The 17,735-nt window shown below is 55.2% G+C and overlaps 1 protein-coding gene across 1 annotated transcript; it reads right to left on the bottom strand.

The window, feature by feature from the left end:
- Window positions 1–2,141: 2,141 nt before the first annotated feature.
- Window positions 2,142–7,355, bottom strand: SLC32A1 (solute carrier family 32 member 1). The gene is made up of 2 exons (XM_004062142.4): window positions 6,400–7,355; window positions 2,142–4,063 (listed from the first exon to the last, which is right to left on the bottom strand). Exons 1-2 carry the CDS (start codon window positions 6,787–6,789, stop codon window positions 2,876–2,878), a joined length of 1,578 nt encoding a protein of 525 aa, XP_004062190.1. The 5' UTR covers window positions 6,790–7,355; the 3' UTR covers window positions 2,142–2,875.
- Between the last annotated feature and the right edge of the window lie 10,380 nt (window positions 7,356–17,735).

Here is a 17,735-nt window from a genome sequence, read left to right as displayed (position 1 = left end):
GGGGACAGCTTACAGGGTCTGCAGCACGTCCAGCCAGGGTGCCCCATAAGAACTGATGTGAGCCCTGTGGGGCTGACGCGGATTCCTCCTCTCCTTCTCAATCCGATCCCAGAATGAGCCTTGCCAGAACTATCTGCTCTCTTGGACTTGCACAGCGAGCCCACTGCGAGGAAAGCTGGGACTTCTTCCTTTCAACGTCTACCTTTACGCTTTAGTGATGGTGGAGGTGGGGGTAGATGGGTGGGGGAGATGAGAGGTGCAGAGACGGGTGCCATCCACTCCTCCTCCTTATTTCTCTCAGTAGCCTGGATGCGAGTCCGGGTATCGGTGTCCTACCGACCAGGGTTTCGGGTTTCCCTTGGGCGTCTAGGGTGCTAGTTCTCTCGCCCCTGCCACCCTCAGGATTCGCCCCCTAGGGCAAGAGACGCTGCAAGCTGAGCGCAAAACCTGGAGCCAGGATTAGTGGAGCGGATCCAGGCGAGCCCGCAGAGTTGGCGCCGCTATCCGGAGCCTGCCTAGTGTCTCCTTCGACCTTTTAAAGACGGGAAGGACAAAGATGGTGCAGCGTGACGCTCCCACCTTCCCTTCCACCATAGAAGTCCGGGATTTTTCTGAAGGCGACACACTGACTCGGAGAGCACCCCAGGGTCCGTGGACCCGCTGAGAAACCTTGGGAGTTGGGGCGGGGGAAGAACAATCAGCTCCCCACCCCACCCCTCGGCCCCAGGCCTCGGAGACGTCAGTGGTCATGGGAAGACGAGAAACTGAGGACCCTTCAGCCAGTCCCGGATCCTGAACGCGCGACAATAGTGACCCCGGGGAATTAGGCCGAAGGTAGCGGACTTCTCAGATGGCCCGTTTAAAGCATTAGAGCCACAGTGATGGCTGAGGACACCGGGTCCTATCCCTCCTCCCTTCCCACTCCAGTTCTGTGGCCGCAGAACCAGGGTGATGCGAGGTCACTTCTGTCGCAGGCGCTTTAGGGAGCACGCCCACCCGGATGCTCTGCACACACGCACACACACTTACCAAGGTTCTCACAACACACGATGCAGCCTGCCCCACCCCACATGCATATCTTCACCTAGCCTCTCACACGCCCCTTGCAAGCGGGCGGGGAGCAACACACACCCTACTTAGGCATTCTCCCTGGCTTCTTTCCCTTGCACCATTCGCACCTGGAGAAGTCGTTCCTAACGAAGCCTCTGCCTCCGTGGTGAGAGCGGACCCTGGAACCCACCCAGCCGACTTGCACTCCCAGCTCCCACCCAGAAAGTCTGACTCTGACCTTTCCCAACAGTCCCTGGACTGGCCCTCCTGGAGGCAGTGCAGGTGCTGCGCCTGGAGTGGGATCAGCACAAAAAAGACTAGATCTTTCGGGTAATTCAGGCAAACACTTTATCAGACAGGCTGCGCAAGATAGGGGGAGACTGGGACCCTACAACTTGAGGCTGTTGATTCTAGAGTCAGATCTCTTTGCTGTGGCTGTGCAAACCCCACCTTGGATTGCAGGGCAGTGTTCTCCTGGGTGGGAGATGCCTCCTGCCAGGCCAGATTGGCTCGTGGCTCTGGGGACCTGGTGAAAGGCACAGCCCACTTCTGACTTCCTTTGTAGCCCTCTTCACAATCTGAAGTCACGTTGTGGATTCCTGCCTGTCCTTGTTTATTGCTTGTCTCCACCTCACTAGGCTGTAAGCTCCAGGAAGGCAAGGCTGAGTTTCTTTCCCCAGGTTTCCAACACTGCCCCAGCCCTGACTGGCTGTTTATAAATATTTGTTGAACAAATTTATAAAGTTCTGGTACATAAAAGCTCCCCCTGTCCCTCCCTGTTTTGGGGTTGGAAGTTGAGAGCTTCCACCAAATTCTCAGATGGACCCGCCCCCAGGGGAGAGATTCGAACAAACCTCGACCTGGCAGCTGAGGGGGCCGCTACAGCACTCTCCGTCTTCAGCTTCCTCCTCACACCTGAGGAGCCTCCTCGCCGCCAACTAATCTTTGTACTCCCTAGAGCCCTCCCCGGACCCTTTAACCACAGCTGCTCACCATCTCCGGTTTTAGCCGGCGGGAGCCAGTTCCCACGCCTCCCAGCGCCAGGGGATCCCGGCTGGTACGAACACACAAACCCGACACCGGGCCGCGCAAGCCTTTGTCTCTTCTTTATTTGCGGATATAATTATGTACCGCACTCTAAATTAGAGATAGATTTTTTTTCTGATATACATTTCATCTTATTCACCACGAGCACACCACACGCACAGTAGAACAGTTCCACACCTGATAAATTGCACAAGATGAGAGTTTAGATTCCTGAAAACCGGCAGGCAAGCTGGCCCCGCCGCGGCTTCTCGCCTCCCGGCTTCGTTGAAGGAAATCGCCCACCCAAAATGGATTTCCCAGTCAGCCTTTCCCGCTGCAGGGTTGAAACGTCTCCGGAATGGGAAGCGCTCTTGCTGGAAATGGCTGGACGCTGTAGATTCCGAGCTCTGGATGGATGTGAAATATTCCCCCAAGGTCAAATTGCCACGCCTGCGAGCTGCGCCCCCTCTCCCTCCCTTCCCAACCCCCTCGATGACTGGAACCAAAGTGTCGGGGCCCCACTTGGAAGGACAGAGAACCCTGCCCGCAAATGCACCCCGCCTCCCCCCAAAACCAGGGTGTTGTGGAAAAGAAAGGACAACAGAAACGCAGACGCGATGGATCGTGAATCCCTATCCCCTCCCATCCCCCCCATCCCCGAATAATCAGAAACTAGGAACCAGAGATGTTTAAAGCTTGGCTTCCCAAGCGCGGCGGCAGGGCGCACTGGGCTGGTGGGGGCGGGGTGAGGGGAGAAGGGAGAGAGCGCAGAAGCGCGGCGGGGGCTCGCCCTTGAGCCCTAGTCCTCCGCGTTGGTTCGGTAGGCCTCGATGAGGCCCTCGAGGGAGTGCACGAAGCCGGACACGCTGCAGATGCCGCCGATGACGAAGATGGCGACGTCGAAGAAGACTTGGTGCCACAGCAGCTTGCGCCAGAGCAGGCGCAGGTGAAAGAGGCTGGGCAGCAAGAAACAGAGGCCGGCGCCCGTGAGGCTGCCGGTGAGGCCCATGAGCAGCGCGAAGTGCGGCACATAAATGGCCATGAGCAGCGTGAAGACGACGAGCGCGCAGCGCAGCGTCAGCCCCCAGGACTTCAGGCGCCCGTCGCCGCCGTAGCAGGCCGGGAAAAAGGCGCGGCTGCCTTCCTGGAAGAGCGACTTCTCCAGCACCTCGACAGCGGCAAAGAATGGCAGAGGATAGGACAACAGCGCCTTGGCCACCAGAAAGATGTTGACCACGGCGCGGATGGAGCCGGGCAGGTTATCCGTGATGACCTCCTTGGTCTCGTCGGCCCAGGTGAGGTAGGCGACGAGCGCGAAGAGGCCCTTGAGCACGCAGGCTGCGATGTGCGTCCAGTTCATCATGCAGTGGAACTCGCTGGGCTGCTGCATATTGCCCTCCAGCGAAGGCAGGAAGATCTGAGACGTGTAGCTGAACACGATGATGCCAATGGAGATGGGGAACTTCTTGACGTCGATGTAGAACTTGACCTTCTCCCAGGCCCAGTCGCGCGCCCGCGATAGACAGTAGGCTATGACCAGGATATTGATGACGAAGTGGGCCAGAGTGCACAGCAGACTGAACTTGGACACGGCCTTGAGGTTCTTAAGGAAGGCGCAAGGCAGCAGCACGGCCGTGGCGATAATGGACCAGGACTTCTGCGACACGGGCAGCCCCGGGAAGCTGTTGTACATGAGGTTGCCACTCACCACCACGTACAGGATGCACGTCATCACCAGCTCGATGATCTGTGCTACGTTCACCACTCGGCCGCCCAGCGTTGGGAAGCGCGGGGCGCAGCAGGCGTTAGCTATGGCCACGTACGAGTCCCGCACGCGCACCACCTCGCCGTCTTCATTCTCCTCGTACAGGCACGCGATGAGGATCTTGCCGGTGTAGCAGCACACAACGGCGGCGAAGATGATGAGAAACAACCCCAGGTAGCCGCCGTGCAGGATGGCGTAGGGTAGGCCCAGCACGAACATGCCCTGTGGGGCGGAGAGGCAACCAGACGCGGACGCTCAGCGAACTTGGCAACGGATGAGGGGCCCGGGGGGCGTGGCTTAACGCTGTGGCCCGAAGGGGGCGCTAAGGACACTGAGAATTGGGTCTGAGCCGCCGGGGAGGAGAGGTTAAGAGCAGGCTGCGGGGTGGATGTAGGGGAACTAATAGTGAGCCCGGGTGTCGAGCCAGAGATGGAGAGGGAGGGATGTATGGACGGATCTGAGAAGGAAAGGTGCGCTAATGGCTGGAGATAGCGAGAGGGCTAGGGTGGGAGAGGGCTGAGAATAGGGAGAAGCCACAGGAGGGAAGGGAGATACTTCGGGATGGTTTCTGGGGACAGGACCAGAATGAGGAGTTGGGGGAGGAGATGAGAAGGGACAGAAGGGAGCGTGGTCGGAAAGGGGCTCTAAGAAAGGTAGTGAGCTGGGCCTGGGCCAGTGGAAAGAGTGGGCACGGGATTTGTGGTGGGGCTGGAATGGGGCACGGGAGCTAAAGAGGGAAACTCGGGCGTCTCAGGCTCAGACCAGAGGAGGAAACGTTAAAGGCGGCAGTTGTGAGGCGAAAAGGAAATAGGGTAGAGAGGGAGAGGGGCTGAAGGTGGGGCAAAGCCCCTGGGAGGCAAGAACAGAGACAATGTGAAGACGCTTGGGGAACAGCGCGCGGGGAGGAGGAAGCAGGGCTGGAAATTGAGAGTCTTAGGACAAGGCTGGAGTTAGAGTGAGGCGAGGGCGAGACCTAAGGAAGGGGACTAAGTGGAGGCTGCGGAGGCAAGAAGGAGGAGGAGCTTGGCGGGAAGGCGCCAGGGAGGCCAGAAAGCCGAACCGAGCAAGAGTCTAGAACCAGAAGCTTCAGGGTCGGGCGGACAGGGCTGTAGGGTTTAGAATCCACACGGGGACTAAGAGCTAACGAAATCCAGGGTCCCGAAGGCCTACGAGCCTCCAGCCTCCTGCCCTGGCCTCCCTTGGGGCCTATCAAACGGAGCCTTGAAAGACTCCCCGGGAAGTCGCGGGGCACAGCGAAGGCGGGAGCTGCCCCGGGTCCGTGATCCAGCAAGGCCGTCTCGCCGGGTCCCGGAGCGGAAAGCGCCTTGGGTCGGGCCATCTGGTGTTCGGGGCCCGGTGGAGTCCTGCTTACCCTGATACATGGAGCAACCCCTGGGAGACCTCTGCTCCCAGAAAACCTGCCTTCCGTGGCCCCAGTGATAGTGCGCTCCAGGGACGCCGCGGGGCCAAGCTGTAAGGGCCCGGGGGTGCCTAGAGCTGAAGTCTCCTTCGGCCCGGAAAGCCGCGGCCTGCCAGCCCCTGCTAGCTCGGAGGTCGTTGCCAAGACTCCAAACCTGCTCCCTATGTAGGAGTCCTGCGCCGCCTGGTGGGGAGTGGGGGGTTAGGAATAAGGGGAGAGGGCCTAGAGAGCAGGGGCCATTCTTAGCCTCTGGAGAGGGCTTCGCCAGGGTCACACGGGGAGGAGCTGGCCGCCTCTTTGCGGTGCAGCCGGGATTTCGGGCGAGAGGGGCGAGTCCGTGCACAGGTAATGCCGGATTATTGCGGACTAAATGTGCTTGTGTGGGAGCATGTGTGTGCTTTCGTGTGTGTATACCTGTATGTCTCCAACAGGGCCGCACCCGAGGGAGCAGGCTGGTTCCTGTCTGCATGCATCTGTGCATGTGTGTGTGCATATGTTCAAACGAGTATTTGTGTGTTTGGTATGTGCAGGTATATGCTTTTGTTTGTGGAGCTATAGGGGTGTACGCAGGTGCATTTGGGGATAGTACTGCGGTCTATATATAGATACATGTCGTGTGCGCCTGTGCCTGCGCGTTTGTTCGTGGGAAGGGGGGCCATGGGCATGTGGTGTGCCTGCCTATGTACGTGTGCGTGTCTATGCGTGTGTGCGGGGGGAGGAGGCTCCGACCTCAGCGATTTCCCCTTCTTCTTTCCTCCCAAAAATGCAGCTGTGAATCCGTTCCAGAGTCCAAGACCAAACCGTGCCCTCCAATCCTGATTTTCTTTCTTTCTCATCGCTTCCTGCTCCCTCCCCCCATTTCTTTCACTTTTGCAGTGTCTCCGGACAGGTGTCTCAGACCGAACCTCAGCCCAGCGGTCTTGCAGCTGGTGCCGTGGGAGGGAGCGTGGGTTAGGGCGGAAAACACCGCCTGGGGGCGTAGGTCCCCGCGCAGGGCTGGGAGGGATGGAGAAAGGGAGATTCCTGGGTACAGGAGGGGGTCTCCAGGCCGAGATCACCGGGCGACTGTCGGGGGCAGAGCCCGGCACGCTGAGCTGGGAGTGGGGAGGGCAGGCAGAAATGGGAATCCCGCGCTTACCTGGATGGCGTTGGTCACGTTCCAGCCTGCCTCCCACGCCGTGATTTTGGGCTTGTCGTGGCCCCCGAACTCGCCACCACCTCCCACCTGGTCCTTGGAGCCGGAGGGCGGCAGAGGAGCTCCGCTGCCTCGCTGATAATGGATGTCTCCCTCGACGGGCGCTTCAGGGCCCTCGTCCCCGCAGGGCTCTCCCTCGGCTTTCAGGATGTCCATCTGCAGGCCCTGGCGGTGCTCAAAGTCGAGGTCGTCGCAATGCGCGAAGCCCACCGCCTCCTCATCCGTGGCCGCCTGAAAACCCATCCTGGCGAACATGCCGCTCATCTTGGCCTGGGACTTGTTGGACACGGACGTGGCCACGTTGGACAGCTTGCTGCGGAGCAAGGTGGCCATGGCGGCGGTGGGGACAGCGGAAAGGACAGAAGGACCCGAGGATGCGGGGAACGCGATGCAAGACGGCGAGGGCTGGGGGGCGCAAAGTCGCTATCTCCGCTTGCTCTCCGCCCGCCGCCCCGGGGCTCTCTGGCTCATGACCCTCGCAGCTGGCGTTCGAGGCTCTCTCAGGGCTGGACCGGGCAAGCTGGCAGCAGGTCTGGCGGAGCGGCGGCGGCGGCGGTGGTGGCTAGTGCACTGCGGAGCTGCCGCGGGGCGCGGGCTGGGCTGCGGAGGGCGGCGGCGGCGGCGGCGGCGGCGGCGGCAGCGGCGTCAGAGCAGCTACGCGAAGCTGGCGCGGCGCCCCCACCCGTGCGCAGCCCAATGCGCTCCCGCCCCTCGGAATCAGGCGGTGCGGGGGTGGGGGACTGGAGAGAGGAAATACCCGGCGGCAGGGGACGTAGGGAAGGGGCTAGGAGAAGAGAAAGGGGGCGCCGAGGGATTCAGACGTGAGCTGGGGGCAGAAGAAGGGCGCCCTTGGGAAGAAGGCGGGAGGGAGCGCGTGAAAGAGGGAGCGCCGAGGGCAGGGGAGGTGGGGGGGCGAAGTGCTGCATTTCTAGGGGAGGTGCTAAGCTCGCATCCTGGCCCTTCCCACCTCGCCGCCGCAGGGTGGGAGGGGGCCGGCGTGGGCTGATGCTCGCAGTCTCCCGCCCCCGGACCACCCCCTCCAGAGCCCGGGAGCTGTGCAGCCCCAGATCCTCTGGCTAAGGACTGGTCTGGGCGCCCCGAAAACCCGCAGGACTGAGTTGTCAGTCTCTCGCGGAGCGGGTCGTCTAGAAGTCAGTCTGTTTCCCTGGCACCCATCCTTCGCGCGTAAACCCGGCCGCGAGTCCCCCTTGAAGGTAGAAGTGGCTGGCATGGATCGCTCCCAAGGAAGCTCAGCCTCAGGCTCAGTCATCCAGGTTCTCTCCGCCCGTCCAGGGACGCCGCGAGGGAAGCGATTGTGCGGATCGCTCGCCACCAGCCGCTCTCCAAATGCGTGCAGAATGGAGGCGAAAGGTTGGCTTTTCTCTTTCTTTTCGTTTGGGGGGTCTGGAAGAAGGCAGGACTCTATGAGGACACCTCTCGTCAGCCTCCTGGCGGGTCTGCGAATGCCCACGCCGAGAGGGGCGCAGACGGGGCCAGGCGCAGAGGAAAGAAGGGCTCGCGGCGCTGCAAGGCGGAGGAAGCAGAGGCTCGCGGTGCGCTGGGGCCCTGCTCCGACGGCCGCCTCCAGGCGGTGAGAGCCTGGGCTGTTTGTGTTGATTGGGGTACGGGTGTGTGAGCGCGAGTAAGGGAGAGACCCAGAGACAAAGACCGATGCTGTATCAGACTCTGCTTGAGGTTGGATCAGTGTGGCCTCTGAGAATGAGGTTTGGTAACCGCGTGTGTTCTGTGTCTGTGTGGTTTTGCGCGCATTCCAGTGTGTGTGCCAGAGCTAGTGTGTTGGATTACGTATGTGTTCCCGAATGGGGTTGCCTGCGTTCGTGCCTGTGTGAGTCCCTTTGTAGTAGTCTCCGTGAGGGTCCACTGCTCTGAATGGGTCCCTGCGTAAGTCCCCAGCTGATGTCCTGGCCGGGCTCCTCCTGAGCAGTAAACCGCAGGGCTCCACCTGGCAGTCCCAGCCTGAATGGAGAAGTAGCGGCTGTGACTGGAAGTGGGGGCGGGGGCGGACGGAAAAACCGAAGGAAACAAAAAAGGAAGCAGCTCCCCATCTCCCCTCTCCCGAGGCCCTTTCTCCCTGGGAACCCCAGTCCACTCTTTCTCTGCAGTATTTCTAGATTAGCTCACGTCAGCGCACAAGTAGGGCGGCCCGAGGGCTTTGGCCAGAGAGTTGGAGCTGCCAGGACAAGACAGGCTTCCCTCTCTACACCCTCCCGCCTCCTGCCACCTCCTCCCATCCCAAGCCCCTCCCAGTCTCCCGGAGGAGGCTTCTCTCCAGATAGGGAACCTCCACCACATTGGACAGAGATGCTCCTAACCTCTCCCCAGGTACCCCCTTAATTTCCCCAGAAGCTCTGGAAAGCCCCTAGCTCCTGCCTGGTGGAAACCAAGACAGAAATCCTCTTCTTAGCCTCCAGCTACTAAGACCAAAAAACAAAACAAAACAAAGCAAAACAAAAAACAAAACAAAAAAAGACCCCTCCATAGAACCGTCCTCCAAATACAGACACTCCAAGTCATGACAGGACCCAGAACAAAGACAGGAAAGAGATTCTTCCTCCAAACACGGAGATCCTCTCCTCCAAGGAGGCTTCTAAATAGAAGCGATCCCCCATCCGAAATTTGCCCTATACGGAGAGCCTCGGCCCACCCCAATTCTCAGATACAGGAAAGAGAGAGAGAGAATTTTCCCTACAGATTCCTATAGACAAAGATCTCCACATCCTAATTGCCATCCTCTCCCCTTCTGTTTCTGGTGAAATTCTTTGGCCCACAGGAGATGATCTGGGCAGAGGCTGGGTCTTTGTAGGATTCCCCAGTGCCTCCTCCACACCATTACACTCAGACCTTAGGATGGCCACTGATGCCTTCTCTGACAAGTGAGTCTAAAGTGGGCTGTGACGTTTTTTCATCAGTGAGAGATGGGGTCATTTATTCCTTCATTCAGTGAACCTTTTCACAGCCCTTCCTGTGCATGTGATTCTGTTCTGGCTATTCCAGGAATTGTCAAGATGACACAAGCATAGTCTCTTCCTATACTCCCCACTCCAATTCTTGGGTCTAGGAGGGACCTTAGAAAGCCCTGAGTCCAATTTTCCTTTCTGCAATGTTTAAACCTCCCCCAAACATCCCAACAGAACCTCACATTTATCCTAGTTTTACAGACAAGAAAACTCAGGCCTGAGCAAGGAAGTGTCCTGCCCAAGGTCACACAGAATCCAGGTTAAAGCCAGGCTAGAACCCCCAGGAATCCTAAGGCTCTTTCCAGCATGCCTTGCGCTGCACTACCTCGTCTTGTCCTTACATCGTTTCTCCCTGGTTGTCGTTTGGTATTTGGCCACCTCATTGTCCAAAGAGATGAAATTCAAAATCAGATTCTAGTCCTGCTGGCTATAATTAGATGCCAGCAGTTGGGAAAGGAACTCCCATATTTCCCTCCTTTCCTGCTGTTTGTAATAAATGCCTCTTCCCAGGCTGAAGGCAGGTGTGGCAAACTCTCAAACAACCCACACTTTATTGAATAATTCTACCCCATCACATACTAATTCTATGACATTGACTACTTCCTTGACTTCTCCTAGCTTCCATTTCCTCATCTCTAAAGTGTGAAAATAAGAATAACAGCCTCATAGAATTATTGAGAAAATTCAATGAGATCTCGTATATGAAATGCTTAACAGGTGCTGCATGCCCAATACGTGATAGCAATTACTTTGTGATTGTTGTAGTGACTATACTCAACAGCCAGTTCTCATTGTGGGGCGGGGGGTGGAAATGGGAGTGCACAAGAAAAAGCCTGCGATTGGATCTGGGGGTTGAGTGAGTTGGAATGTACGCTCTTCTGTCTTTGAAGCTCTCTGTGCCTGCTCCTCACAGTCCCAAGCTGACCTGGAGAGAAGGGGAGGGAAGTCAGGAGCAGGGAGAGGGAAGAGCCCAGGAGACCAACAGGATGACTTCCCTTGCTGGTAGTGAGCTGGGCTCTGCCCTGGCGAAGCCATCAACCTCCAAATTCTCCCAAATAGCTCCTCTGGAAGGGTTCCCTAGGAGAGGATTTTGCAGTAGACTGGTCCCCTGAGTTGAAGCACAACACACACATACATTCACACAGAGCATGACAAGCCGATGGATAGATGTACAAAAACATGAGGACAACATAGAGATTCTAGTAGATTGAACAGAGCATTCTAATACATTGACAGAGCAACACACAGGTCATGAACAGGCCAGCACACAGACAGACATATGCAAGATTTGTACCAAGACTGCCTGCCACACAAAGAAATCAGGACAGACACTGGTGGGTCCCTCTGCATGGGCAGAGGCACCTGGATAACAGGCTCAGACACACAGCAGTGCAAGAACAGGTAAACACACACACACACTGACAAGCCCCCAGACACAAGAAATCACACACACACACACACACACACACCGAGACGAGTAGTCAGGACTACTCTTGTGTGATCACTGAAGGGGAAAAGAGGAGAGAACAAAGGGCAGAAAGGGGCAGGGGACATAAAAAGGACCAAGCAGGGAGATGGAGATGGAAGCAGGGCTTGCTGAATGCAGCCACCAGCCAGTGGGACACAAAAGAGGCAGAGATGCCACAGCCTTCCTCTTTTGCTGATGCCAGAACCCAGATCTTGTGACTAAGAAACTAGGGACTGGGAGGGTATGTGGGGAGAGAGCAGGAGCTCTCGCTGCCCAACCTGGGGGTGTCAGAGGGTCTCTCCTGCCAGGGCTACACAGGTTCCTACCTTCTCTCAGGACTTCCACCAAGCCTTGTGAAGCAAGGACTTCCGGATGAGGAGTTTGGATTAGGAAGGACCTGGATCGGATTCCCTGAAGCCAGGGCCCAGGTGAAATGCACGCACCCCCTCCTGACACATGAGCTCAATCTCTCTGCCTTTGATGCCTTCAGTACCCAGGGGGTTAAATGTCTGGCTAACAGAGATGGGAGTCACTTTGGGGAAATAAATAGGGTTAAATAGAACTGGGCTTATCTCCCAGAGCAGACAGCACCATGGGGGAAGGGGAGGCATGGAGCCCTTGAATTAATGGCCTGGAAAGCCAACATCATGAGCATCATTTCGGGGCTGAATGATCACAGATAGCCCCCTCCCCCTCCCCTGTAGCTCAGAGCCCTCCTTTTCCAGAGCAAAGTCAGCCTTGCAAGTCTTTTCCTGCTGAGGGGACAGGCACTGGCTTCATAAACCACTCCCACCCCCAAGTATCCTGGGGCTGGGACATTGGTGAGGTTTTCCTATAGCTGGAGGGAGCCATGTTCACCTTTCCCCAAATCAAAACCCAATTTCCTGATGCTGTGTCCCTGGGCACAAGGGAGGAGAGGGGCAGCAAGGCTGAGGAGCCAGGTGGGAGCCTATGCATGGAACAAAGACCCTGATTCTTCTCCCTTCAATGGGACAAATCAGGTGGGGCCATTGACCATGTAGGTGCTGCCCCTGTGAGCTCAGGGTAAGACATATTAAAATACATTCATGACTGTGTATGTAGTAGCAGTTTTCCTTGCACACATAATGAGCATCCCATCTCCAGAGGTGTCCAGGCAGAGGCTGGATGTCCTATCAGAGACAAGGTCTAGAGAAGTCCTGCCTCAGGGTATGGGAGGCTGCATTTCATGACTTCTGGGGTTCAAGGTTCATGCTCTCTGGGCTGACAGCTCTGAGAAGGGGTCAGAGAGCGGGAGACATGAGGACCCAGGTCTTGCCCTCAGCAGCCTTTAAAACCAGAAGCTACTTGGAACTGAAGGAGGGGCCCTGGACCTGACTTGGTGGGTTAGACCAATGGTTCCTGCCCTTTCCTGAGAACACAGCTTCAGTTATGCTGGGAAGCAGGGGCACGTCAGCCGTATTCCCCACTGTGTTCCCAGCACACATTAGATGCTCATTCATGGAGATGAATTAAGTCAATGTTACAAAGCCATTTCCCCCCTCCCAAGAAACACACAACAGCCAAAATCCAGCTCTGAATTATGAATACTGTAGCTCTTCTGAATGGATTTGTCTTTTGTGCTCACATCATCTTTTATGTAATTGAAAGTCAGTCCTACATAGGTGTGTGAGGTGTGATTTTTGTTAATCTAAGCCTTGGGGTGCACACCCAGATTCAGGGATTCCTTGCAAGAACACTCAGAACCTACCAGCAGATTCTAGGTCTCTAGGAATCTGTGGGTCACTGGTTATAACTGGGAGAGACAGCTGTATTGGGGGCTCTGATTCCAGCAAACCCTGGGACAGGGATCCTGGGCTCCAGCTGTGCAAATGGGCTGTGTGTCTGACCTCCTACACTCTCTAGGTGCAGAGCTCGCCTTTACTGAGTGCTCTCTGTGTGCCAGGCACTGCTGAAAGTACACTCTCAGGATTGTTTCCTTAAATTCTCACAATCCTGAGACTAGCCCACTGTCATCTTAGGAGGCTGCAGGCAGGGCCTGCAGGAATGGACTTGGAGAAGTGGATAACTGGATGGGCATAAGCAGGGAAGAGGACGGTTGGGAGGAGTGATCATCACTGGGGCCAGGGGAGCTGCAGGTGGTCCTTGCTTTAGTTAGAAGCCTCAAGGGTCAGCCTTTGCTGGTCAAAACCTGCCTCCACCCAAATCTAGAATAATCTATCTCACTGAGTGCTATGGACTGAATTATGACCCCCAAATCCATATGTTGAAGCCCTCCCCCTCAATGTGACTGTATTTGGAGATGCCTCTATAGAAGTGATTAAAGTTAAATGAGGTAAAAATGGTGGGATGCCAATCTGATAGGATCAGTGTCCTTATAAGAAGAGACACTAGAGTGTCCTCTCTCTTGATTTCTCTCTCTCTTCTCTCTCTCTCTCTCTGCCTCTCTTTCACTCTCATTCTCTCTCTCTCTGCCACGTGAGGACACAAGGAGAAGGCAGCTGTCTACTAGCTAGGAAGCGAGCCCTCCCCAGAAACCAATCCTGCTGGACCATGATCTGGGACTTCCAGCCTCCAGAACTGTTAGAAAATATGTTTCTGTTGCTTAAGCCACTCAGGCGTTGTCACTTTATCATGCCAGCCTGAGCTAAGACTGAGTGGTTCTGCCAGCCCTGACCTAGCTCAGCGACCAAAGATTTTTCTAGGTCACAGCCCCCATGGACATCTGGTGAGGCTGCAGATCCTTCTTCTAGAAACACACACACAATATTGCACAAGGTTTCGTATGCCTAAGCCCACCCATGGTGAGTCGATGGCCTCCAGCCTAAAAGCCCAATCTAGACATTTTTGTTCTCTTCAAATTCTGTTGAGAGCTGGAATCGGGAAAGATATCAACACTAACATTTACCAAATGCTTATTCTCTTCTAGGTTCTAAGCTAAGTGCTTCCTTTCCCTGTGTCACAACATCATGGACAAGCCTCACACTATCTCCATGAGCATGGGTTGGTTTTATGTTTAGTTTATAGGTGAGGACCCTGGAATGCAAAGAGTTTAAGTGACTTGCCCATGGTCTCACAGCTAGGTAGTGGCGGATTCGGGAGTCGAACCCAGGATCAGAGCTGTCCTTATAACCTCAGCACTCTAGGTGAGTCTGCAGGGCAGGGCTTGGGTCTCTGGGCTCCAGAGAAGCACTGCAATCCAGATCTGACTCCCCGTGGCCAAACATCTCTTTGTGTCAATTCCCAAGAATTCTCCCTGCACTGACTGGTATATACATCTATTCTGGGGCACCCCTGTCTCCCTCTTGACTACTGAGGCAACTCCTGGGACAGGGAGGTGGGAGGCATAGGGCCAGGTACATAGTAGGTGCTCTTGGAAGACCTTGTGGATTTCATTAAAGTCTGGGTGAGATCTGGCCTCAGTGGTCTGGGCCCTGTATCCTGGCTTTCCAGCCCCAAGAACACATGGCTCTTCCCCATAGGATGTCTTAGACCTGCACAGCTGATAAAGGCTTGGTCTGGTGCAGTGGGTCACACCTATAATTCCAGCACTTTGGGAGGCCAAGGCAGGCAGATCACCTGAGGTTAGGAGTTTGAGACCAGCCTGGCCAACATGGCGAAAGCCCGTCTCTACTAAAAATACAAAAATTGGTGGTGTGTGCCTATAGTCCCAGCTACTCAGGAGGCTGAGGCGTAAGAATCACTTGAACCCGGGAGGTGGACTCTGCAGTGAGCCGAGATTGCACCACTGCACTCCAGCCTGGGCAACAGAGCAAGACTACATCTCAGAAAAGAGGCTCCTGGGACACATTTATTGTTTCTCAACCTAGGCTGTGAGAGCTCTCTCTCAGAATTGGTTAATTTTATATTATATTATTTTATATTTATTTATTTATTTTTTTTTGAGACGGAGTCACTCTGTTGCCCAGGCTGGAGTGCAGTAGTGCGATCTCGGCTCACCGTAACCTCCACTTCCTGGGTTCAAGCGATTCTCCTGCCTCAGCCTCCTGAGTAGCTGGGATTGCAGGCACCCACCGCCACACTCAGCTAATTTTTGTATTTTTAGTAGAGACGGAGTTTCACCATATTGGCCAGGCTGGTCTCAAACTCCTGACCTGCAGTGATCCACCCGCCTCAGCCTCCCAAAGTGCTGGGATTACAGGCGTGAGCCACCGCGCCTGGCCAATTTTATATTATATTATTTTATATCTAAAAAACCTACCAGCAGATTCTAGGTCTCCTGGATGACCAAATACTGCTTTAATTGTCATGGGCCTTATGACAAAAGAACAGAGGGGGCTAAATGCTGAACCATATTCACTGTGCAAGCGCAATTTCATTTCACCTACACACTATCCATCACGTTAAATGATTCTTGTTCTTTTGAAATGTCTGATATTGAGGCTTTGTTTTTGTTGCAATGGTATATTGTCTCCGCTTTTCCAATTGTGTAGAGCCAGCTTTCTGTCTGTACATATTTTCATAAAATTGTAATAAAGATAATTTGTCAATTGTTGACGGGGGCTGTGACTTTTTTCCCCTTTAAACGTGGTTCCTGTATTACTCAAGCGTGAGAAGCATGCATTTAATTCATTCTGACCAAGTAGAAAATAAGCTTCACACATTGGTGCCCCCCACACAGCCCCTGCCACCTGGATGGGTCCCCGTCCTCAGTTTGGCTCCCCCACTGCTGCCTTCGAGGGGAAATATGACAGCGTAATGAACAGTTGTACGACGTGCTATAAAAAGGCAATTAAGGGAACTATTGGACTGGGACAAGCCAGCGTGACCTGGTTAATAGCTCTGAGAGGAGCTGGGCCGTGGGGAGGGTGAGATGCAGGAGGGGGAGGGGCTTGCTGTTTCTTAGTGAGGGGCTGAGGTTGTTTTATCCACTGCCTGCCAAGTACCGAGGGGTCCCCAGGCTAGACTCATGACCACTGGGTCTAGGACCAGCCTGAGGCGGACGTTGCTTCAGGGTTCAGCTCTGGAATCAACTCTGCCATTGCTGGTTGAGTGACCCTCGGCAGGTGACTCACGGCCTCTCTGCTTCAGTTTACTCATCTATTAAATGGGGATAAAAATGATCACCCTAGAACTGTGCCCCAGCAGGGGGAAGAAGGGATGGGTCATTCATTGTGAAACTGGTCAGAGCTGGGAGCTGCACACAGCATTCAAAGGAAGGCGTAGAGGAGGGTTTTACTCGCGTTAAGTAGGATCTCTCAATACAGTGCAATCTGCGGCTGTACCTCATCAGCTCCCTGGGCTTCCTGCCCTCTGCAGCCTGAGTTCTTTGATCTGATCCCCTGCAGTCACCATGTGGTCACCACCTTGAGGCCCCCCCTCCTCTTTGGACCCTTTCTCTCATCCCCTCAGCTCTTCAGTTCCTGTCTCCTTCAAATGCCACTATTTGTGAGTCACCTTTGACTGGTGACTCACAGTCAAAGGTTGGCATATGCCAACCTTTGGGATGGAGGCAGAGAGAAACCCTTCCTGCCCCATCGGCATGCCTGCATCACTCCACTTCACAGTGCTGGTGGGAGGATTGACGAGACATCACATGGAATGTAGGTAGTGAAGCACCTGGCACTTAGTAAGTGCTCAATAACCTCTGGCTATTGTTATTGTTGTCATGATTGGAAAAGGTCTGGGTTTATATTGAACACCCAGCACAGTGCCTGACACATAGCAGGTGCTCAATACATATTTGGCGAGTGAATGAATGAATGAAAAGTCCCTTGGCTCCATTGTCTGCACTCTGTGATCGAATACACTAATCCTTCTCTGAGCCTGTTATTCATTCATCAAATAGGGATATGATCTGGCCCCAAGGGCCAGAGAAGTGGCTCACCAGCTGTTAAACTCCTGCCCACCGTGGGGACTGGTTCTGTTCACCCCCACATTCATCCGTGCCTGCCTTTTGGATCTCTGAGAGCTCAGGAGGTGCCCAGCCCCCCCACACGTGTTTATTCTAAAATAGGAAACCAGCAGTGCACGTTGGTCTGAAGGGCCCCTCCCCACAGCCTCAGATGGAAGTGGCTCTGAGAGCCGGCCTGACAAAGGAGCAATCAGGGGTGATTATGGCTCATTTAGGGACAGCTTGGTGATTGGCTGAGAATCCTCAGCTTGCTCCTCGCTCCAGATGAAGAGGGCCTGAGTCCTTGGGCTCCTTCTCTCCAGCGCCTGGACAAGAGGGGGGCTGCAACAGGCAGGTGAGACACAGGAGGCAGCCTGTCACCCAGGGCGGATAGGCCACAGGCTCATGCACTAGCATTTCAGTCTGCATCTGTGGGCAGGATGCTTACCTTGTAGAGTTCTAGAGCCAGCCCTGGCCTTTTCCATCATCCAGCTGCTCCCAAGATGAAGCACAAACTCCCCCCACCCCCAGCCTGCAAGGCCTCATGTGTCCCAGCCCCTGCCTGCTTCAGTAGCCTCCTATCCAGCAACTCAACTGGATCTCCTTAGTTCCAGCTGCAGGGGTTGATCTGCTTCCCACCCTGACTCTAATTTACTCTCATTTACTCTCATTTCTGTGGTTCAGAACACACTTTATTTATTTATTTATTTTGAGACGGAGTCTTGCTCTGTCACCCAGGCTGGAGTGCAGTGGCATGATCTCAGCTCACTGCTCCCTGGTTCACGCCATTCTCCTGTCTCAGCCTCCCAAGTAGCTGGGACTACAGGCGCCCGCCACCACATCCGGCTAATTTTTTTGTATTTTTAGTAGAGATGGGGTTTCACCATGTTAGCCAGGATGGTCTCGATCTCCTGACCTCGTGATCTGCCCGCCTCGGCCTCCCAAAGTGCTGGGATTACAGGCATGAGCCACCACGCCCGGCCCCAGAACACACTTTATA

The sequence above is a fragment of the Gorilla gorilla genome, chromosome 21 (genome assembly GCF_029281585.2).
Source record: "Gorilla gorilla gorilla isolate KB3781 chromosome 21, NHGRI_mGorGor1-v2.1_pri, whole genome shotgun sequence".
Lineage (NCBI taxonomy): Eukaryota > Metazoa > Chordata > Mammalia > Primates > Hominidae > Gorilla > Gorilla gorilla.
The sequence above is the reverse complement of the archived record's forward strand: the minus strand, read 5'-3'. Positions and strand labels throughout refer to the sequence as shown.